Source organism: Ovis canadensis, chromosome 5 (genome assembly GCF_042477335.2).
Source record: "Ovis canadensis isolate MfBH-ARS-UI-01 breed Bighorn chromosome 5, ARS-UI_OviCan_v2, whole genome shotgun sequence".
Taxonomy (NCBI): Eukaryota; Metazoa; Chordata; class Mammalia; order Artiodactyla; family Bovidae; genus Ovis; species Ovis canadensis.
The window spans coordinates 56807433-56831329 of NC_091249.1; the positions used below are offsets into that span (position 1 = coordinate 56807433).

Sequence of the window (23897 nt, forward strand, 5' to 3'; positions counted from 1 at the left end):
CGGAGAGGAACAGTCTAGCACCCTCCCCGCACCCCCCAATCTAAATAAAATCCTCCGACCCGGCCCGAACGAAGGCGCAGAGTCGGGCGGAGGACGAGGGCCCAGTCAGGTGTGCACGGCCAGAATTGGGGGGGCGTCTGCGGGTTTGGGGGTCCGTACCGGGGGCTGACAAGGGTCCCTGGCTTGGGCAAGACTGGAGGGAGATGTGGATCGCCACTATTTATTTAAACCTCGCTCTAATAAAACGGAAAAAGGCACAGCGGTTGATGAGTTTCATTTCCGTGGAGGACAAATCCGATCACAGAATCAGCCACCAAAAGTGGAGGGGCCTAGGGGAAGCCCAGAAAGGGAAAGCTTTTGTGTATAATACCCACCCACCCACCCACATATTTTTAGCTGCCATTGGGAGCTAAAACAACAAGGAATTCAGCCTGTCCAAGAAGACAGGAGATGATGTACAGTTCTGATTCCAGCTGTGGTAGAGGGGGGCAGGAACCCTGGCGTTGGAACCCAGGAAGAAGGTTGGGTTCCCCCAGAGTGGAGAGGAGATCTGAGCCCCAGCTGACCCTCCCAGCCGCTGGATGGACCCTGCAAGCCCTCAGGTTAGCCAGTTGTGAGGTTTGCTTCTCAGCTTCTCCCAGGCTGTGAACAGAGAGGGTGGGCATTGATCAAGGCAGCCCAGCCTGGGTTGAGACACCTCCAGGTGCAGACCTGGGTTCCAGGGGTCAAACTCCAATTTTCTTGGAGGGGATACTGAGGCCGGAGAGCCTCTGCCACTTGGCCAAAGTCTGGGCAGGGTCTAGGATCAGGGGTTGCCCTGCCCCCATCTGGCCCCCCCTCCCCCAACCCGCAATTTGCCTAATGACTGAAGATCGATCAGGGCCCCAGCCACCGGCCGGTCCGCGGCCAGTTCAATTCTATTTTACTAATTACTAAAAGGCTGCTGGTGGGGGAAGCCCGTTCTGGGGTTCCAGGGGGCTCCCCACTCTCTCTTTCAGGAGGGTGGCAAATTTTTGCTCAGTCTCCCAGGGGGAACATAGTCTCTGCAGGTGCGGAATCCCCGCCTCTGGGGGTGTTGGAGTGTCCAGGCTGATTGGGAGGCTCCATGTACCTGGGGGACGAGGCTGGTCTTCCCACCAGGAAGCCCTGGCCCAGAGGAGACGTTTAGGGTATCCTGAGGCAGTGGAGGGGAGGGGGCCCCTTCATTTTAAAGCGGCTGGTCTGCCTCTTTCAAAATGGATACTTTCCCTGTTAGAACAGCCACACAAGCTTGTTATGAAATTGAAAATGATAATCAAGCTGGAGGAAATATACAAAGATGGAGGTAAAAGGCTGCATGCTCCCGACCCCTACGGAGCACCCCTTAGTTGACTTTGGGGGTAATTCCTCCATCTCTACTTTCCCACCCATAGAGACCCCACCCCCACAGTGGGTCCCCCCACCCCGGCCTCATTTGAGCTTGCTGGGCCTGGGATGCAATCATTTTATGAAGGCTGATTGATTTTTAGATCCTACGATTATTTTTAATTATCTGTGATTGTTGGCAAGTGAGACAGTGGGGGTGGGGTGGCTGGAGCAGGGCAGAGCCAGAACCCACCTCCTAGACTTGGAATCTGCATGCGGAGGGGTTAGTCAGTTGCTCAGACCTGTCCCTTTCTGCCGCCTCTGTTTTCCTACCTGGAAGATGGGTGTCCCTGAAATTCTATGTAAATCCTGAATTGAAAATTCAGTGGACCAGGACCTGGGGGTAGTGTTGGCACTTGGACAAAACCCCGAACAGCCACAACTGCCACTCTCTGCCTTGGACCTGTGGTGGACGCTGAACAGAGGCACAACTTCCCCTCAGGGCTCGGTGAAGCAAGAGTGTGTGCCTGGTAAACAGTAAGTGGCTACTACATGCTGAGTCCTAAGCACAAGACACTGGGAGGCAGTGTTTGTTTTAGTGCCCTGTTCCACTCCAGGACATGGCTCAGGCCATTCTACTGTCTGATCCCCACCCACCCCCACCCCCCGCCGTGCAAGCTGGTGGTCGGATCATCTTGGTCCCTCAACCTCCTTGCACTGGTGCACTGGGAGACAGCTTACCTTCTCCCCACTATGGTGGACAGCAAAGACGTGCCCAGGCTCTCAGCGGGGGCAGGCAGGAAGGCACCCTCTCCTCCCCTCCCCCCACCCCAATCAGGGAAAGGGAAACTGAGACACAGGAGCCACCGCACAGGCACCAAGTCCAGTGGCAGTTCCCAGAATCAAACCTCCAATCCTGCTGACAGTGGTGAGACAGAGACATGCCCAATGGTTTGCATGGAGGGGGAGCTCCCTGACAGGGCTTTCGCAGCCCTCCACCCCTGGTGTAGAGCCCTGGCCCTCCTTGCTGCGGTGGAGGTTCCTGGGGGACTCCATCACAGACCTTACTAGCCCTACCCTTCTCCTCCCCCTTTGGGAAAAAGCAATGGTTATCCCCTGGGCAGGAAGAAGGGGTAGGGCTGGTTTTGGGAATCCCTCCTCACCTTACACCCTGCTCTTCAGTTGGGGGCACCTTTTGGGGTCTGACTTGGCCACTCTGGACTCCCCTTCCTGGCCTGCAACTCATTCCCACAAAGGGATCACAGGGCGGCGGGAGGTCTCTGAGTAAGGAAGGCTCCCTCATTTATCTCAGTTCCAGGGGTCCCTGGGCCTCACCTGTCTCCAGGTGGTGAGGAAAAGGAGCACCTTCCCTCTTCTCACCCCAAAAAGAAACCCCAGCGAGAGGGTGGAGTCTGACCAGAGGCTTCCTGGGAAGCAAAGAGGATGTGTATCAGGCCTGCCTGATCTGGAGGGGGACAGAGGTTCTTTCAGAGTCACCCCCAAGCTGCTCTCACGCTGGAGATGGAGGCAATTAGAAGGACTTGGAAATAGGAGGAGGCTTTGGCATCCCTGAGGCTGGGTGCTCCATTGTACAGCTGGGGAAACTGAGGGCCCAGTGCTTACACATGGGAGCAGATCCAGACACTTGGAGACACAGGCTGGGAATCAGCCTGAGGACCTTCCTTTCAGCACCCTCCCCCCAGAGAGAACTTTGGGGGCGTGATGTGACTCCCGACCTGTGCTAGGAGAGGGAGGTTTGGGAACAGAGGGCCCACCTCCTAGGGATCTGCGTGAGTAGGGGGCAACACCTGGATCACAGACCCCCACTGGGTCACATTCCGGCGCACTCCCTAACTATGGACTCACAGGTGCCAGGGAGGAAAGTAACCTTCATGACCCTTGGGAGAGACAGAGAATCTGAGCCCCAGAGACGAAGTCCCCAGCCACGCCTCAGTGGAGTCTGTCCTCGACCTCCGTCCATTGTCCCCGACTACCACTGATCCCCAGGGGGCACGGTGGAGGCAGTGGCAGGGTGTCTGGCAGATCCCCGGAGTCTAGCCCACTCCGGCCAGCCTGGCGCTCCAGGGGGCCAGGGCGGGCGGAGAGCTAGTCGGCGGGAGGCGGCGGAGAGGGGAGCCGGTGGGCGGGGGCGCTGACGTCAGACCCGGGCCCGGGCGCCGGCGGCCGCTCCCCCGCCACATCCTGGTGGCCGCGCTCGCAGCCGGGCCGGGCCGTACGCCGCGCAGCCGGGCAGCCTCGCGCGCAGCCACCGCGTAGCGGGCGGGGGCCATGCGGCGGCTTTGAGCGCGCCGGGCCGGCGCGGAAGAGCGCGCGCGGCGGGCGGGCGGCCGAGCCGGCGAGGAGTCCGCGCGCGGCGGCCGAGAATGGAGCTGAGCCTGGAGAGCCTGGGGGGCCTGCACGGCGTGGCCCACGCGCAGGCGGGCGAGCTGCTAAGCCCGAGCCACGCGCGCTCGGCAGCGGCGCAGCACCGCGGCCTGGTGGCGCCCGGACGCCCCGGCCTAGTGGCCGGCATGGCGAGCCTGCTGGACGGCGGCGGCGGCGGCGGCGGCGGGGGCGCCGGGGGCGCGGGCGGCTCGAGCGGCGCGGGCGGCGGCGCTGATTTCCGCGGGGAGCTGGCCGGCCCGTTGCACCCGGCCATGGGCATGGCCTGCGAGGCGCCGGGCCTGGGCGGCACCTACACGACGCTCACGCCGCTGCAGCACCTGCCACCGCTCGCAGCCGTGGCGGACAAGTTCCACCAGCATGCGGCGGCCGCGGCCGTAGCCGGGGCGCACGGCGGCCACCCCCATTCGCACCCGCACCCGGCCGCAGCGCCGCCCCCGCCACCCCCGCCGCAGCGCCTGGCGGCCAGTGTGAGCGGCAGCTTCACCCTCATGCGCGACGAGCGCGCGGCGCTCGCCTCCGTGGGCCACCTCTACGGGCCCTACGGCAAGGAACTGCCCGCCATGGGGTCGCCGCTGTCGCCGCTGCCCAATGCGCTGCCGCCCGCGCTGCACGGCGCCCCGCAGCCCCCGCCGCCGCCGCCACCCCCGCCGCTGGCCGCCTACGGCGCGCCGGGCCACCTGGCCGGGGACAAGCTGCTGCCGCCCGCCGCCTTCGAGCCGCACGCCGCGCTGCTGGGTCGCGCGGAGGACGCGCTGGCCCGCGGGCTGTCCGGAGGCGGCGGCAGCGGCGGCGGCGCGGGTGGCGGGAGCACCGCGGGGCTGCTGGCGCCGCTGGGCGGGCTGGCGGCGGCTGGAGCGCACGGGTCTCACGCGGGCGGCGGCGGCCCGGCCGCGGGCGGCGGCGGCCCCGGGGCGGGCGCGGCGGCAGAGGAGATCAACACCAAGGAGGTGGCGCAGCGCATCACGGCGGAGCTGAAGCGCTACAGCATCCCGCAGGCCATCTTCGCGCAGCGCATCCTGTGCCGCTCGCAGGGCACGCTCTCCGACCTGCTGCGCAACCCCAAGCCCTGGAGCAAGCTCAAATCGGGCCGTGAGACCTTCCGCAGGATGTGGAAGTGGCTGCAGGAGCCCGAGTTCCAGCGCATGTCGGCGCTGCGCCTGGCAGGTAGGAGCTCAGCGCGCACCCCCCGACCCTAGGGGTCCTGCTCTGAGGAGCTCCCTAGCACCAGGCAGTGCGTCGGCGGAGAGCCCCGGCCCCCTCCCCATTTGGTGGCCTGGCACTCCGCCGCCCGCTAGGGACTCCCTTGCAGGATATGAGAGCGCAATCTTCGCCACTGCCCGTCTATACCGTCACCAAAAGGGGGGAAAAGACTGTGCCGCCTTCCCTCCCCTACCGGAGTCTACACTCGGGCTCAGTCCCTCCAGGAACTGGGAGTGGGGTCCCTGGGTCCCTTCAGACTGCCGGAGGGTCCGCAAGTTGCCAGCAGGGTCGCTCATTGTGTGTGATGTGTGTGTGTGTAAATGTGTGGCGGGGTGGGGGTGTGATCCAGACGTGCCGCCGCTCTCAGCTCGGAGTGCCACCCCCCTCCCCCCGAACGGCCCCTCGCTGCGCCTCCCGCTCCGGGGGCAGAGTGTAGGAACCGTGCACCGAACACCGGCGCCTCCGCAGCCAGAGCCGGGCCCGCGCTCAGCCCCCGGCCCCAGCGCGCGCTTCTTTGTAGCTGGGCCTCCGCGATCGATAGCCCCCTCCCCCCTCCGGCCGCTGGCAAAGGTCACCCGAGAACGGGCGGGGGAGGGGCGGCCCGGGGGACCCGCGGCCCGGAGGCCTTCACACCCCAGCCGGCCGGCCGCCCTCCCCGCGCGGTTGCTCCTGGCTCGAGTGCGCGCACCGAACCCGCCTCTCTTTTCCATTTTGTGTTTCTCTCATTTCTACACTCTCTGTCGGGGCAAACTGGTATCTGTTTCTTTGCTCATCCGCATTTCCCTCCCTGTCTCATTCTCCCTCGCCCTCTCTGTCTTGCTCCCTCTCTACCTCTCTCTGCCTCCTCATCTTACTCCCACTGATGCTCATTGACCCTCTTCTCTCTCCCAGCTGACAACAGCAGGGTCCACACCTGCCCCCAGCCAGCCGCCACCCAGGACCCCTTCTGCTGAGTGGGGGGAGTGCAGGAGAGCCCCTACTCTCACCGTGGTGGCCTGGCTTGGGTGGGTGGGGGGGTCTTTTCCTGGCCATTCCGGGGAGGGGCTGCAGCCGCCCCAGCCATGGGGACAATAGCAGCCCCAGGCACCTGATCGATCGCTTCTGTGCACAGGGGCGAGAGGGGCTGGATGGAGCGGGGTAGGGCTCAACCAGCCGCCCCTGGAGCAGGGAGGATGGGAGGGATTTGGCTGTGTCTGTAGCCTTCTGCTGTGAAGACTGGGGTGCCAGTGGGGGATGGAGAAGGGTCCATGTTATTTGCTCCCCTCCTCCAGGCAACCTGGACAACCTGGGGGCCCTGCACCTACACGCTTGCCTCAGTTTCCCCTCTGCAGAACAAGGTGATTGAGCCTCTGATGGGCTTCCTTCATCCCCCACGTTGGGGAATAAATCCTCCTTTCATGTGGCAGGTGACCAAGTGTGTGGGGAGGTTGCCATGAAATGTTAGAAATGGCGTCAGGAACCTGGACGGTCTTGTTTGAGGACAGGATCCACTCTGTCCTGCCCCACCCACCTCTTGACACATGCAGTGACACAGGTGTGTTCATAGGAGACACTCAAGCACACCAATGCACAGTCATGACCTGCCGTGTGCGCATGATGCAGGTGACATTAGGGAGCGGGCCAAAGGCAGAGTTCCAACACCACAGCTACTAAGAGGCCCTTGTCGAATGGGGTCACTGGTGAGGTCTGACTTACCGCCACTCTGGCCACCTTTGGCCTCCTCCCCAGCTCATGTATTTTGGGGACATTGTGTCTGACACATGTGTGCCCAAAGGACACACACCAGTTTCCTTTTTTTAAATTCCACTGTCACATCATGTAAGAAACAGAACCCATTTGTGGCATTCGAATGGCACATTTTGGGGCCATCCAAGAGATTGTTCAGGGCGTCTTAGACTGGCAAACCCCAGGGGAGAAGTCCCTGTGGGGGTGCTGCTGTGGGAGGGCAGCGCCAACCGGCAGGGGAGGGCGGTCGGGAAGTAAGCCCGCGCTTGCATCCCGCCGGGCCTCCCTGATTTCGGTGGCAGTAGAGAGCCTCCTCGCCTCTCTGAGCCTCGGTTTCCCCATTTGTACTGGGACTCAGAATAGCGACCGTCTGGGGCCCCCTAGGGGAAATGCAGGGGCCGAGGGCAGGGCCTGGCACGTGCTCAGGTCCAGGGGACACTGAACCGCGACACCTGGCCTGTTTCCGTTGTTTCCCCAGGCCCCTGCCCACTCTGTGACCCTGCCGCCCCGCCTGGTCCGCACACCGGGCCCTGGGCACCTGCTGCACCTTGGGCGTTCTCAGGGCCGCGTCCAGAGCGCCGGGCTGGGCTTAGAATGTTAGAGGTGGCTGGGCCGTGGGGTAATTAGGAGCCGACCGGTCGACAGGCCTTTAGTTCCGGTCGCTGCGCAAATGAAAAGCAGTTAAGTGGCGGCAAATCGCAGCGGTTAGGGGGAGGCGGCCTGGCTCATCCCTCCCCCACGCACCGCCCTGCACGCGACAGCCTGAGGCGCCTCCAGGACGGCGACCAGCACAGTCCGACCCCGGCAAGCCGCACTCACTGCCCTTCCTCCTCCCCAGGCCCCATCCTGAGCCCAGCGAAAGCCGCCCGCCATCCCCGGGCCGACCGGCAGCTCCGCGCCCCAGGCCCACCCCCGCGCGCTTGCGGGCCTGGGTCTCCGGCCTCGCTTCTTGGCCCAGCTGCTGTGGGCGCCCCGTCGGGGTGTCCTCCCCACCGCCCTGGACCACGAGGCGGTAAGGACGGAGAAAGACACACGCAGAGACAGGCAGAAAGACACAGAAGTAGGTAGGGAGAGACAGAGAGTGGTAAAAACAGTGAGAAAGACAAACAGAGACAAAGAGGCAGAAAAGGAGACTGGAAACGCGAGGTGAGGGCTCCCAACGGCCGCTGGGGTCACTCGTCTGGAACCTGACGGCTCCCAGCTCCTCCACCTCTCTCCTTCCCCAGGAATGAGGGACTGTTTAAGCCAGTAGATAATGAAACCACTTTACAGACCACCGAGCCAGGGCTGAAAGGGACGCACTTGCCGAAGCTGCACAAGCAGGGGGATGTGGAGCCGGCAGTCCTCTGGGGTTGAGGACTGAAGGGGGATTTCTTTCTTTTGAAGCATCCAAGAAATCTGGCCAGGTAGACCTCAGGGTTCCCCACTCCATTGCTCCCAGACCTGTCTGTTCTTTCTGACTCAGTTTACCCGTCTGTAAAATGTGTGCACTCGGGGAGACAGGCTCTGGGTCTGAATTCTGAGATTCTGGGGACGGCCCATCCTGCAAGGCCCCAACCCTACTGCCCTGGTGGGGTCTCACCCTGCTCCACCCCCAGGGTCCTTAGAACCCCGCAGCTTCCTAGCCGCCACCTCTTCGAAGCCCTCCCTTGGAAGACTCTGTCTCAAACGGTAATTACGGGAGAGGGGCTGGGGGAGGGGCTGACGGACTTCTCTGCGGGGGCGGGGTGGTCGATGAATTCGAATTACCGGCTCTAATTCATCACCGCCGCCTGGTCGATAACTTCGGCCGTCTTCAAATATTGTTTAAATTGCAACTCCGGAGGAAAAGTATTTTTTGTAACTGATCAGAAAATATATATAAAATATCAGATGGTGGCGATTGAAGGAAGGGCCCTCTCCTCCTGGCTCACTAGTGAGCCCTGAACCCAGAATCCCTGAAGGATGAGGGAGACGCTAGTGGGGGAAACTGAGGCAGGGAGGGAGCTATTTCTGGAGCTGAAGCTGGTGGGCACAGTGAGGGCAGTGACCAGCGGTTGGGAGTCTGGGGGGGGACAGTGATGGAAGGGGAAACTGCCCCAACCACCCCTCCCCCCAGACTAGGACAGGCCTGTCCCCCACCCATTCTGTATCCACCATCAGGTGTTGAAAAGCTGGCGGGCAGGTGGGGTGGAGGCTTTCCTAGGCTGAAGAGACTCAACTCAGAGGTCTACTCTGGGAGGACTACTACCCATACCCCATAAATGCTCTGCCCACCCCACCCCTCAAAGGCCAATGTGAAAGTGAAAGTGAGGTCGTTCAGTCGTGTCCGACTCTTTGTGACCCTGTGGACTGTGACCCGCCAGGCTCCTCTGTCCATGGGATTCTCCAGGCAAGAATACCTTCTGTAAAACTTGACCTTGAAGCAACCACAAGGGCCCATACCTCTTACAGACCCTTTAGGAAAGACATCATAGCTGAGAACTTGGAGAACTGGCCTCACCTGCGTTCTATCACTAACTCATGCTGGGCAAAAGTCTGAGTCTCAGTTTCCTCATCAGAGAAATGGACAGAATCAAGTGCCACCTCCGAGGTGCTTGTTGAGGTTTTTCTTATCAATCCATTCCTCCCCCCTCCACCACCAGAACCCCTGAGGACACATTCACAGAACCTGCACCCTGAGGCCACATTGCTTACTCACCCTCACCTGCTCACACCCACATCTCCTAGTTTGTAGGGAAGACCCGGGTTGCCACCGGCAATCTGTGCTTCATGGAACCCACAGAGAGTGGGCAGGGGTGCTGGAAGGGGGTCTGGGACCCAGAGGGGCCACTGCAGACCCCACCCCGAGAAACAAGGAGTACGGGGAGGCTGTCTGGGGCTGTGGGTACCAGAGCCTTGTGGGTCTGGTATGATGCCAGGGGCCCCCACACTAGCCCCCCTTCTAGAACACAAGCCCCAAGTGGAGTTGTGCCAGCTCCCTGCCCAGGTTCCCTGATTTGGGCTGTCAGATGGGGAGGGGGCTGTGTGGGGTGCTCAGAGCCCTCCCCTCCCCTAGGAATGAGGGACTGTTTAAGCCAGTTCAGATAATGAGCCCACTTTACAGACCGCCGAGCCACGGCTGAAAGGGATGCACTTGCCACTTGCGCGAAGCTGCACAAGCAGGGAGATGTGGAGCTGGCAGTAAGTGGGGCTTGAGTGGCTCAGGCTCTTATCCCACTCAGGGTCCAGCAGAGACAAAGGCTGGGAGGGGAACTCAGTGGACTGAGGCCAGGACTAGGAGGAAGGCTCTCCAGGTTACATCCAGGTCCAGCTTACAAACACTTGGGTGATGCTTGGGCCAGGAGGGAAGGCCTGCACTTTTCTCCTGACACAGAGTTGGACAGACTCCTGTGCCCATGGGAGCTCCCCCAGGGACCACCAGAGACCCTCGGCGGGGTAGGGGGTAGATGGGGGGTGGAGGTCGAGTCCCAGCGATCTCCTGCTGAACACAGAGCCACCTGCTTCTGCTTCTCCTGGCTGCCGACCCTCGGGGGGAAATTTGGGTCAGTGAATGTCCAGCCTCCCTGGACCCCAGGTCAGAGAACTCCTTCCTGCCTGAGACTGGACGGTCACCCCCACATCACAGAAAAGCACACAGAGGTCCTGGAAATGGCCTTTGGCTTCTTTATTCTGAAGTCTCCTTAGCTGAAAATCCTAGGGCTCACCAAGACATGGCCATTTTCCCTAGCCTCCCCCCACCGCCGACGCCCGGCCCGCTATCAATCATCACCACTCTAGTCTGAGTAAGCCACCTCTGGCAGCTGCCTCCTCCACTCTGGTCTCCAGGCTCCACCCCCTCCCCTGGAGTCCTCTCTGCAACTGGAAGGGGCTCACCATTCCTCTTCTTAATACCATGCCTGGTCACTCTCCAGATTCCAGAAGTGGAGGCGACTTTCTGTTCTGCCTCAGTGCGGGTGGAAACACCAAGGACAAAGGCTGGGAGGCGGGAAGCCAGAGCTGCTGTAAGGATGGAGGCCGGCCCTTACGGCCGGAGTCTTTGTGTGTAGCAGTGAGCTCGGCTTAACCAGGGCAGCTTAGGCTGGTTTGAATCAAGTTTTTAATTAAGTATGGCCCTCGATCACTAAGGAAGGCTGTGCTCCTAGGGGAGGAGAAAAGCTGGTCAGGAGCCAGGACCAGCCTGGGAGACCCATCTGACCTTGGGGTGTCCTGGGGCACCTGCGGCCTCAGTTTCCCCACGGCCAAATAGGTGTGGATGTGAGTGGGGCTGGTATGCGGATGGGGCCAGGATGTGGCTGGGGTCAGGGTGAGATTAGGGCAGGGTCCCTCCTGCCGCTGTTGTCTTGCACTATGGACTGATGTGGGAGTGGGCGAAGGGCTTAGACCTAAAGAGTCACAGCACCAAGCCACAGATTGGCAGAAGGAAACGGACCAGTAGGGCGTCCATGATTGGCGCCGGGCCGCCGGAGAGAAAGGACGGAAGTGTAGACGTCCCGGGGACGCAGTGTAGAGGCGCATGGGGAACTCAAGCGGAGATGCAAAGGAACGGGGATGTGCGGGTAGGTCCTCACGGGACACAAGTAGGCGCCACGTCCACGCTAGGACAAGAGAGCGCAGTCTCCGGCTCAAGTCGGGTCTGGCTATTGGAGGCAGCACCGGGCGCTGAGGGTGTGGGGAAGAACGCGCTTCTCTCCCCTGAAACCGCCGCGAGCCGCCAGGAATTATTCATGGACCTGCAGCTGGGCCGCCTGACCACTGCTCCTCCACACCTGCTTCCAGGCAGTTGCTGTCCGACCCTACTCCCTAGCGCTTGGGGGTTGGGAGAAGGTCGCGTTCGCGAGCGGTGACGGGGTGGGCAATTGGGGGCCTGGTAAGTGCCTTTTTTCCCACTGCCCCAGGCCGCCGCCGCCCCGCAGTGCCCGCCAAGCCGCCGAGTGCAAAACCCGGGCCGCCGCGTTCCGCCCTTCTGTCCGGCGGACGTGGGATCTCCGAAACCCGAAAGGCTCTAGCGTGCACCTGCCTTCTACAGCTCGGCGGGAGGTGAACGCGCGCGGCCCAGTGTAAGGAGACTGGATCACTGGCACTGCACCCCCGCGGCGTCCCAGTAGGGTCACCGGCGGCGCTCGCATCCCACCACTAGGGGGGAAATCACATCTCACCCAGGGGTAGCCGTGTCTGGGTTCGCCTCCCTCCCGGCCCAACCCAAGGCGTCGTTGGACTTGGCATGCTCGACTGTGCGCTCGCTCGGGTCGCTGCGCCTGGAACGCAAACGGTTCAGCGCGGGGGACACAGGGCGCTCCCAGAGAGGGAGGCACGGGCCGGCGGCAGCTCGAGCCCGTGACCGTGGACAAGGCCTGTCCCCTGATCACTTCCGTTTCCCCAGATGGAGACTAGAATCCGCAGCCGGCTGAAGCACAAAGCGGATAAAGAAAAAAGCTGCCGTGCGTTGGGGAACCTCGACAAAGACCCTGCTCACCCCTGCCCCCCGCCTGTCTTCTGCCTCCCCAGCCTGTCCTTTTAAAAAATGCTGTATTATTTTTTTTCCCCAAACAACGGACACACTCGCCAAGTCCTCCTTTCTATAAATCTCAGTTTCTATTTCTCCTGGTAAAGAGAGGTGACACTTAATCCAGCACCCCTAATGCACGTTCTTTTCTTTTTCCTCTTTTAAAAAAATATCACCGAAAGACCACCCACCCCCCACGCCCCCGCAGTTCTGTGCTTTTGCTTCCTGACATGGAACATCCACATCAGGAAAGAGAGAGCCTCGGAGGCCCTTTTGCCAGCTGCGTAATATTCTCTTTGGCCGTTCTCTCCATTTTTCAACCACCTCCCCGCCCGGTGGACACCTGGGTGGTTTCAGATGGTTTGCGGTTGGCCCCAGGCCGCAGCGCGCACGTGCACTGCCACCATTTCGCTAGTGAATTTATCTGTGGCTGAGTTTTCCAGTCACTGAGATGCTGGCTTCCCCTACCCCTCCCTTTTCTGCGCTTCCCCCCACCCCTCCCTTTTGTGCGCTGGCCTCTCTACGCTTTTTCTTATCACCGGTTCCTTTCCTGTCATCTTTTTCAAATCCATTTCCAACTGCTGGCCGCTGTGACTGTTAACAGTTGTTTTTTTTTTTTTTTTTAATAAAAGCTCTGTGTGCGCACTGATGCGGTTTGCCCCCCCAACCCCCCGCCCGCAGTGCCTGAATGGGGAGGGGGTTCAAGGCGTGAGAGTTGCCCCTGGACACCCCCAGCGTCCCCCGTCACAGGTATTGCAACCACCAGATGGAACCCCCCCCCCCGCCCCCACCACGGGCAGCCCAGAGTCCAGTGGAAATGCTCATTTCTCTGATAAGTCTTTGAAAGGCTCAGAACTAATTTGAAAATGCGGCCATTAAAATCCCATCAGGAGAAGGAGAGGGGAGAGGGATAGAGGGAGGGAGGGAGGGAGGCTGGGCGACAGCCAAGGTGGTTCAGACGCTGGGAGATGGGAGGTGTGGACCTGGCGAGCAGGGCAGAAGAGGAAGGAAGGAGTCGATGTGGAGATCCGGGAGGCAGCAGAGGCAGAGGGGGCTGCTGAGGCTTCCAGAGGGTCCTTGGTTTCCCTGGAGATGACTCGGCCCCCATCCATGAGAACCTCTAACTGGGGCCCACAGTGATGCAGGGTGTGGATAAAGAGGATGGAGGTATGAATGTGCTCAGCTCCCCTCCTAGTGGCTCACTGTGTGACTTTGGGCAAGTCACTCACTGTCTCTGGCCAGGGGAGGCCAGCGGGGAATGCTCAAGGCAGACAGCCCAGTGGGGACAAACCACCAGGTGGGTGTATCAATGTGCCCCACATCTGGGGCTGGGCAGCTGGTGGCCAGGGTGGGATGTGTCGCCAAGGAAACCAGTCATCATCCCAGCCGGGGACCTGGCTCCGTATTGAATTGTCTGCTCCAAGAAGCTGAGGTGAGCTCAGAAGGTGGCTGGAAGGAGGGGACAGCGAATCCAGCTCCTGCTCCCACACCCCAACCTGTCCCCAGGTGGATGGACACTGTGGGGTATAGGCTTGCGAGGCCAGGGCGCAGGGGACCGACAAGAGCAACTCTTTGAGGACCTTAACACAGCACAGAGTGCGACACAGGGACTGAGACAACGCTCCTAGGTCGCTGATTTTGGGGGCCATCGTCTGGCTGTTGTCCTCTCCTGTCAAACCCAGCCTTTCTTGGGGGGTGTCACCCTTCTAGTGCGAGCCTGGCTCCTGCCTCGTCTCCCTGGGCTTCACTATGCCTCTCCCCCGTTGTCCCCAGATGTCAAGCTCGGCCTCCTATTTTGCCCTCCATGCCCAGATCTGTTCCCACCCAGCCAGCCTCAGGTCTTCCCCTACAAATAGCCCACCCACACCCGCCTCCACCCCCGCTGCACATCAGGACAGCCATGGTCTCCCTGTATCTCTGATTGTTTGGCTAGCATGTCATCACATCAGATCGCTTCAGGCGGGGGCTGCATCCATCTTACTCGTTGCTTTCCCCAGCAAAGCCATCCAAACAGCACACACAGTAGGCGCTTGATAAGTGTGTAGAGAAAGTGCTAGTGAAGGGAGGAGTGGCGGCTGCAGGCCCACCCTGGCCTGCGTTTGGACCGCTGTGCGGTGGGACCCCCACTTCCATGGACGGATGGGGACATCAGGACCAGGGTCATAAACCACAGAGTGTATGCGAAGGGTCACTTGGCCCCTGGAGCCTGCTGACCGGGAAGGACAGGGTGGCGGTGGCGGGGGGGCAGCTAGCAGTCCTAGGACAAGAGCAGACAAGAACTGCCCTAGGGTCTCGGTGGCCCATCCTGCATTCTGTACACTCAGACCCCATGGGCTCAGGGCCATCCACACTGGCTGTCACACCCAGAAGTCACATTACGCCCTTGACTCTTCACATAGCACCCTCCATCTGACGTCCACGCTGTGTCCCCTACACCCTCCAGGCCACCTGCAAGGAAAGGTCACTGAGGTCTGCTGGCCCCTGCATCTTCCCGTACTGCCCACTGACCGGCCTCATCCTCTGAGCCTTCCCGCACTGTCCCTCCCATCCACCTGTCACACCCAGGGCCCTGCCTACCATCATAGGTCACTTGCTGTCACTCACACTCGTGGTCTGCTCCGCATGGACACCCTCCCAGTGCAGCAAAGTGCACTGCACACACCACCTCCCTCTCACACCTCTGTCCATCTGGCCGGGCCCTGTGCGTCCTCACACAGGCACACCCAACAGACAGGGACAGACAGCCCATGTGGTCAGCTGGCTGGGTTAGGGATGGCCCCAGACAGGCATAGCGGGGCCACTCCTTCTCCAGGTCACCCTGGTGGACCACAGCGGGCCTCTGGAGGAGGAAATGGAAGGAGGAGGGAGAGGATGAGGAGGAAGATGCTGAGGAACCTGAAGGGGAGGGGGAAACTGGCGGGAGAAGGGGAAGGAAAGGAGGAGAGGAGAGGAGGTGTCTGGGGAGAAGGAGGGGGAAGGCGGCAGGTGTGGGTCAGACGGGAGCTAACAGGTGCAACCCCAGCTCCCCCCAGTAGGGGCCTGGTTCTTGCCACCCACTGAGGGGGTGACTGAATCCAGGGCCCCAGCTTCTCCCTGGCCGACTGCAGACAGGGTGCTCCTGGGGTCCCGCTGCCTTACCTGGCTCTCCAGGGCAGTGGCCACCAGGTCTCCCTGTGTGGGGTCTTCCAGTCTGGGCTAGTCCTCAGCCACCCACAGTGGGGAGGGGCGTCAGTCAGTGGACAGACACAGCCGGCCCACAGCCTTCTGTGGATCCACTCTGTGCTGGACATCAGAGGGCTCCCAGGGGAGGGAACTGGGGCTCTGCTGAGGGTGAGGGGAAGAGTTTACTGGGGCAAGGGCCACTGAGTCTGGGCCTTGAGGGATGTGTAGGAGTTCTTTGGCTGAGGCAGTCCTGCTCCGAACCTTGGCCTCTGCATCCCTCCCCTCTCCAGGAAGATTCCTGGGAAGGTGCTGAGGCTTGAGGCATGTCCTGAGGTGGGGAGGCACCTCACAGCTGCACTGCAAGTGGGGGCTGGAACCTAGCCCCTCCCCTGCACCCCCAGATGGGAGCTGAGAGCCCCAGCTCAGTGCCGTTACCCTATTCAGGACCTTCCTGGCTAAACCCATTCGCAGAGCCTGGCAAGGCAGGGCTCATGACTAAGACCATTTTCCATGTGAGGAAACAAGCTCAGAGGCAGGTACCGGGCAGTAACCCAGGGGTGTTGGGTCTGACTGCCCCCTTGGCTCCTGGAGGTAAGCAACTTCCTAGAACGGCAGGAGGCAGGAGGGACAGAGGTGCTGTGGGAGCAAGCCTCAGAGAGTCTGAAATGAAAGGGAACTTGAAGGTGACCCCCACTTACCTCCCTTTGCCATCGCCGCCCAGATGCAACCCAGCCTGGCTGACCATGCTTCCCGAAGCCCCGCCCTGTGCTGAGGTGGAGACCACAGCCTCCTGCCGGTCACAGCAGGGAAACTCGGGTCGGACCGATAGAAAAGCCCACACTTAGCCTTGAGGGTTGGAGAAGGAAATGGCAACCCACTCCAGTGTTCTTGCCTGGAGAATCCCAGGAACGGGGGAGCCTCGTGGGCTGCTGTCTATGGGGTCACACAGAGTCGGACATGACTGAAGTGACTTAGCAGCAGCAGCAGCCCTTGAGGGGCGCCCTAGGAGCAGGCTAATTTGGAAAGGGGCCTCTTTTGTATCCCCTTGGATCTCCTCCGGGACTCCCAGGAGCCAGCCCCAGACCCTCCTCATCCCTGGATTCCAACATGACTGACAGCAACAAGATGGGGACCCTGGATGCTCTAAGATCATGGAATCTGGCTCTGAGTATCAGATTCTCCGTCCCTGGGGTCACGGAGGGCGGACAGGAGAGAAAGTTGGAGCCAGAACCCTCACTCCCTGAGAGAATGGTAAATACTGTCAGGGGAAAAGGAAGAAAAGAGCTGAGCAGGGAGAGAGTTTGCAGAATTAAATTGGAGAGGGGGGTCAGGATGGCCCTCACAGATGAGATGAGATGAGAGCTTGAGTGAAGATTAGAAGGAGGGAGCCATGAAGAAACGTGGAGAAGAGCGATGCAGGCAGAGGTGACAGCCAGTTGCAAAGGCCTGAGGTTGGACTGTGCCCGGGCTGAAACCAGTGTGGCTGCGAAGCTGTGAGCTGAGCCGGGGCAGCAGGAGGACAAGAGAACCGAGAGACCGTGGGGGTAAGGGGTCGAATGAGACGAGGAGGGGCGGATAGCTGATGGCACGCTGAAAAATGTTTGAAGGAGGCAGAGGGTGCCAGTTTTGCACTTGAGACTGAAGCAGGCCTTGTAAAGGAACTGACTCCCTGGGTCCCAGAGAGAAACCCCCCAGAATCCCACAAGCCAGCCCAGCTGGCTCCACCTGCGCTGTCATGGCAACCATGGTGCGTGGTGTGGGCCTGAGTCTGGAGCCCCTCCCTGTCCCCCCACCACAAGCTGGGAGGCCCTGGTAAGGGGACTGGGCTGTGTGCTCCCTGTGCTAGTCACATACAGGGTGAGCCCTAGGATGGGGTTTGATGGTACAAGTGAGGCTATCGGAGGAGACAGTTCTGGAAGTGATAAAATGGATGGTGTGAGGAGTGCAGGTGGAGGAAGTGATGGGGGCAGAGGTGGTGTTGATGGGGTGATGGAGGCAGACTGGGCAGGAGTGGTGGTGGCATAGTGGAGGAGGAGGCGATGCTGGTAGAATTGGTGAAGGTGGAAGTCATGGAGGTGATGATGGTAGGTGGGCACCATGGTGGTGGAGAGGAGGTGAGGGCAGAAGAGGCAGCGGAGGTGGAAGCGATGCAGATGGAGGAGATGGTGATGGTGGAGGTGTCAGAAGCAGAGGTGATGGAGGGCACGATGAGGTACAAGCGACTCTGACGGGGAGGAAGAAATGGAGGTGGATGAGCTGCAGGGGGAGCAGGGGATGGTGGAGGAGGCTTCTAGGCATGCCCCAGTGGTGGGCCCCAGGGGAGATCACTGGAGAGGCAGCCCTAGAAGTGGCAGGGCAGTGTCTGGGGGCCGTGGGTGGGGAGGCCCCAGGCTGCTCCACCCAGCGGTCCTTCTTCCCCAGGACTACTTCCTGGTCAGTCCTCTCACCCTCTGTTTCCACTTCTGTGAAAGGGGCCCATTCCCTGTCCTCTCCTCCTCCTGGGGCTGCCTCCAGGGACTGCAGCGGTTTGAGGGCTGTACTGGGGTGATCCTGAATGCTGGAAGGGAATCTGGTGGGCGGAGGAGGCCGCTCTGGGCCGCCTCCCCTACCCGCACTTAAACCCACGCAGGGCCAGGGGCCTCCAGGCCGGCGCCGCTGGGGGCTGTGGGGGATGAAGCGGTGACAAAAGCTGCTCGCGGTAAACAGCTCCGACTGGAGCCTGGATCGATCCGGGCTGTGAGGAGCTGTAATTAGATTGAACGCCCAGGAAGGGGGGGCAGAGCTGAGCCTCTTTTTGCTGTGATCGACAAAACGCGAAGTTTTTTCACGACTCTGCTGTGGCTGCCCCCTCCCCCAGCCTCTGCCTCTGAGACCCCCACGCGGCTCTGGATTGGAGAAGAGGGAGGTGGGTGAGGAAGAGGCGACCCACATCTTACCTCCCTCCCATCTCCCAGTCAACCCTGGCTCCTGTCCTGTCCCTGCCAGGACTTGCTGGGTGACTTTGGGCAAGTGGCTTACCTTCTCTGAGTAAGAAAGAATAGCCTTGCATTATGGAATTATCTAAAGGATGGGAAAAAAAAAAAAAAACCCAGCACATTGAAGGCCTTGGACGTGTGGGCCTTGCGGAAAGCTCTTGCAGGCTTTCTGAAAAGTGTTTGTGTCTCTGCCCTTCCTATAAATGCATGTTGAATTTGTGAGAACAATTCCAAGTGAGTGAATGAAAGCATGAGTGAATGAATGAATTGAAGGTCACAACAGGTGGCAAGAATGTAGAGGCCTGGGCTGTGTTTTGGCTCTTCCCTGATGTTGCTGCCTGAGATCCAGCTTTTCCTTAAAAGAATGGGGATGTGGCCTCCTCCTGTGAGCTTCACAAGCCGGCCAGTTCCAAGGAGAGGTCAAGGTGGTTCCTGGTGCTTCCTTTCCGCGTTTCTTTCTTTTAAAATTAATACTTATTTTTAATTGAAGGATAATTGCTTTACAATATTGCATTGGTTTCTGCCATACAGCAACATGAATCAGCCATAGGTATGCTTTGTCCCCTCCCTCCTGAACCTCTTTCCCATCAGTTTCTTTATGCAGATAAAACATGAACAAATGTTCCCTCTCCCCACTTTGTATACAAAATGCTGCCTGGTACATGGTTCATCTCCTAGGTTTTACCTCATACAGTACTAGGATTTCTGTCTCCTTTCTTGTACAGCTGTTTGTTCTTCCAGGAATTTATGGTTGCCTATCACAAACTCTCCCGCATCCTCCAACAAAATGCAAAACCAACACCTGTTAGGACATCTCCCCTTTCTACTTCTGTTGGTGCACTGGCTCTGATCTTGGGCTGACCTCTTGTCCTTGGTGCCTTTGTCCTGCTGTCTTTCAGGGTCTCCCTTCTTCATATGGAATACCTCTTTTCCTTTCTTCTAGGTTGAATCACATTTCCTGAATCCCACATCTTCCTTTTTTGATTTACTTCCTCATGTTGATGAAACATGCCCTCTAATAGCTTTCTGAGAAAAGGGTGCGCAAAAGTCAACTTTTGGAGACCTTGAATGTCTGACTATATCTTTAGTCTACCTACATGCTTGAGTTTGGCTGGGCACACAATTCTAGCTGAATATAGATTTTGCTCAGGATTTTGAAGGCATTGTTCCACTGACTCCTAGCTTTTGAGAAGCCTAAAGCCACTCTGATTCTTGGTTCTCCAAATGGCATGTGGCTTTCCTCTCTGGGAGCATTTATCTTCTTTTCACCCTGGGTCCCTGACATTTCACAAGGGTGAGCTTCAGGGAGTCTTTTTTAATTTATTGAACTGAGCATTTCATGAGCTCTTTTAAACTGAATTCTCACATCCTCCAACTACTTCTCAGGTGGTACAGTGGTAAAGAATCTGCCTGCCAATGCAGGAGACACAAGAGATGCGGAGAATCCCATGGACAGAGGATCCTGGTGGCCCACAGTTCATTGGGTCATAACAGGTTGGACATGACTGAGCACACACACACACACACACACATTATTCTAATCATATTGATATAATTTGTTTGGGCTTCCCTTTCTCTAGTTTTGGATGGCCTCTTGCTCAGATGACAAACCTGCACATTCATCCTCAAACTTTGTTATCATCTTTCCCTCATTTTCCATCTCTGCATCCACTTATATTTCCAGGGATATTTGCTTTATGTTCCAATTCTTCTTCTTCTTCTTCTTCTTTTTTTTTTTTTTTTTTTAACTTTTTGGCCATGCCACATGGCTTGTGGAATCTTAGTTTCCCAACCAGGGAATGAACCTGGGCCCTTGGCAGTGAAAGCAGAGTCCTAACCACTGGACTGCCAGGGAAGTTCCTATGTCCCAATTCTTACATTGACTTTATTCCTGCTATAATATACTTAAATTCTAAGAGCATTGTCTGCCCCTCTCATGGTCCTTTCTATTGAACAGCATCCAGTTCTTGTTTCATGGATACAGTATTTTCTCTTACCCCTCCCAGAATCTGACTTCTAATTGCACCTGTCTTATCTGTTTCTTCTGAGAGCATCAGTCCCCAGTCCTCCCATTTTCTCACTTTCTCTCTCTCTCCTTTATTAGAAGCTTTTTTCTGAAAAGTCCAGTAACCTCTGCCTGCCACTCTCATTTAATTATGAAACCTGAAACAGCCAATTAGAAGCACTGTGTGTTCCAGGTCAGAAGAAGCCAGAGAAGGAAGTGGTGCATCAGTCCAAACGGAGGGGAGGACTTGGGGGTGAGAGGGGGAGATGTCATCACTAAGAAATGAGCCACAGCACAGGGGACATTCATTTATTTTTTACGGACATGTGTGGACATTGATCTGGCATGTCATCTGGTTCAGACTGTTCCGGAACCAAAAAAAACCCAGCTTGGTACATGGTCCCAGCAGGCTACCAGGGCTGGTAGCAGAGATCTGCTAGTACAGCCCGTGCCACCAGCCACTCTGGGAGTGACAGAGTCGCTGGGGCAAGCGGTTTGTGGGAAGGCAGGATGGGGTGGGCGTCCACCACCCACTGTCCCTGACTGGTGTGTGGTCAAGGAATTGAGACCCTGATGGAGTTTTTGCTGATGCCAGTCCCCAGGTGGAGGTAGCCAGCTTTGGCTGGTGAAGATCATGTTTTCCATCCGCTGGCCCCACAGCATTGAGGAGAGGGGCCCACTTTGGAGCTGGTGCAGGGGGGAGCACGACCATAGGCTCCACCCTAGCTCCACCACTCAGATGCTGCCACTTCTCCTTTGCAAGCTTCTACCCACCACAGGGGGCTTCCCAAGTGGCTCACTGGAAAGAATCTGCCTGCAATGCAGGAGATACAAGCAAACATGAGTTTGATCCCTGGGTCAGGAAGATTCCCCTGGAGAAGGAAATGGGAATCCACTCCAGCATTCTTGCCTGGAGAATCCCATGGACAGAGGAACCTGGAGGGCCTCAGTCCATAGTATTGAGAAGAGTTAGACATGACTGAAGTGACTTAGCACACAAGCACTGACCATAGGGCGGCCTCCTACGCCTTCCCCATCATCTGGGCCAGGTGGTTCTGGCAGAGGGAGGGTTGGTCTTGCAATTCCCCTGCTCCAGAAGTTCCCTGGGGGACCTGAGGGATGCCAGGCCTTGGTCTCAGCCTGCTGGTGGAGGGAGGCCAGAGTAGGGGCTCAGAGATCAGAATCAGACCAAGTGGATGACCATGTTAGCTGGATTCTGGATCCCTAAGCTGATCAGACCTCAGGTCACCAGGGAAGGAGACGTGGATTGTCACCTGTCTTCTGAGAACCTAGTTGCCCCATCATTCCAGGGGGATGTTCCTGGGGTTTGTGACCCCACCCCCGGCAAAGAGGTATTAATTAACCGATTCTTTCACTCAGGTCTGCTGCTGCTGCTGCTAAGTCACTCAGGTCTACACTGAGCCAAATAACTCACATGTAGGGTTTCCGGGTTATTTCCTCCAACATCTCCCAGGTGTGGGCTGCAGGAGGGAGGGCAGAAAGCCACCAACATTAGTTGTACCCTTGAGGTCAGGATTCTTGGGGGATGAGGGGCAGTTTGGGGACATGAGGCTGGGAGGGGGTCAGAATGCAGAAAGGGTGTGGGAGGGTGTGACGACCCGTGCCTGTGGAAGTGTGCTCACACTATGTCCCCTTCTTTGTCTCCCCTACCCCCCATCTGCCTCTTTGTCTCTGTTCCCCGCCCACGACTGTCTGCCCCCTTCTCCTTCCATTACTGGTGGTCTCTATCGACCTACCGCCTTCTTGCTGCCTCCTGCTCTCTGTGTCTCCTTGTCTTTTTGGCCCTGTCCCCGTGTCGTCTCTCCATCTCTCGCGTTTCCCGCATTTCTGTGTTTCCCAATGTCTCGGTGCTCCGGGACACGTGGCCTGTCTTCTCCTGTCCGGCCGCGCGGTGGCGCCGCGTCCCTCTCGCCGGCCCGCCCGCCCGCGCTCGCCCGCAGCCTGCAAGCGGAAGGAGCAGGAGCAGCAGAAAGAGCGCGCGCTGCAGCCCAAAAAGCAGCGCCTGGTGTTCACTGACCTGCAGCGGCGCACGCTCATCGCCATCTTCAAGGAGAATAAGCGGCCGTCTAAGGAGATGCAGGTCACCATCTCGCAGCAGCTCGGCCTGGAGCTCAACACCGTCAGCAATTTCTTCATGAACGCGCGGCGCCGCTGCATGAACCGCTGGGCCGAGGAGCCCGGAGCTGCCCCCGGGGGCCCCGCCGGCGCTGCCGCCACCTTCTCCAAGGCCTGAGGCGCCCCAGCTGCGCGCCCTCCCAGCCTCCACGGCCCGGGCGCTGCCCCCCAAACCTACATTCCCCCCCTCAACTCCCACCCTGCCGGCCCGGAGACCCGCCCCAGGGCGCACCTGGAGGGGCTGCCGACCGGGCCCCCACACCCAGGGAAGGGACGCAGCACACCCCCAGCCCAAGTGCACAAAAAGGGTCCCCCCTCCCTCCGTCCCCATCCCCTTCAGGCCAAAGGAAGCCCTCCACCCCCCGAGAGGGAAAGGGGTGACAGAAAGGAGCGCCCCGACTCCCTTTCAATTCAGGACGCCCGGGGGACCTCGAGGAAAACCAGGGCTCACGTGTCGTCCCGAAAGCGGGTCAAGAAGCACATACTAGAAACAGAAACCGGGTAATTTCAAAAAGGAATTTTAAGAATAGCCACTCCTTCGCCAGCTCCCGCCCGCAGGAGGGAGGCAGGAAGGCTTCGTCTCCAGCGGTGCCCCACGGACCCTCCCCCAGAACTCAGCTCTTCCGAAGTCGCCAAAGCCCACGTGGAGCTGGATGCTCACGCCGCTCCCTCCCCCTACCAGGACCACCCCCGGTCCGCCGGCAGAACTGCCCCCACAGCCAAGAACCCAGCCGCCTCTCCCGACGGCCAGGGTTCCTTGTGCCAAGAATTGCCTGCCTTAACGTCTGGGGAGGGGCCTGCCTGCAGCGGCTACCGGTGAGCTCCCATCCCCACCCAGTCCCGGACCGGAAGGGACGGCAGCTCAAACAAGCGGGTAATTCCAGAGGCCTCTGTCCCAGCATCCCTCTGTCCGGGATGCACTTTACCGCTACGCACCTTGATGAATGATGCGGGGAGAGACAGACCCCAGGCAGCGGAAGGAAACACCCAGATTCTACAGAGAAGCGGGCCACGGGAGGGCAGGGGCGCACCTGAGCTCCTGAGCGCTGGCGTCGCGGCGCCACCCTCGGCTCGGAATCCTCTGGAACTCGCCCCACCTGCCAGCGCTCCGGGCTGCGGCGCTGGGCCTGCAAGGGCGCACCTGTGCTCCTGCCTTTTCTCCAAAGAGAGAAAGAAGAGGATGAACAAGGTGGAATCTGCTTGCTCTGATTTTTGCCAAAAGAAAAAAAAAAGACAAAGGGGAAGGAAGGGTCAGAAATGAAGATAAGTACGCCCCCTCCCCACTCCCTTCTCCTCCAGGTGACCTCCAGGATTGGCCGGCAGCTGGATCCCAAGAGCCTGCTTCCCCCTAGCCGGGGGTTCAAGAGCTGGAGGCTAGAAGGAGCCTCTTCCCCCACCCAAACCCGGCTGACCCCGCCGCCTCCCAGGGAGGTGGCCAGCCCCTCCCACCTTTGAGAAT

At 59.2% G+C, this 23897-nt stretch overlaps 1 protein-coding gene across 1 annotated transcript; it reads left to right on the forward strand.

Moving 5' to 3' along the window:
* The first annotated feature begins 3728 nt into the window (after positions 1–3728).
* On the forward strand, positions 3729–22556 carry ONECUT3 (one cut homeobox 3). The gene is made up of 2 exons (XM_069592883.1): positions 3729–4914; positions 22264–22556. The coding sequence occupies exons 1-2, from the start codon at positions 3729–3731 to the stop codon at positions 22554–22556; spliced, it is 1479 nt and encodes a 492-aa protein (XP_069448984.1).
* Positions 22557–23897: the final 1341 nt, after the last annotated feature.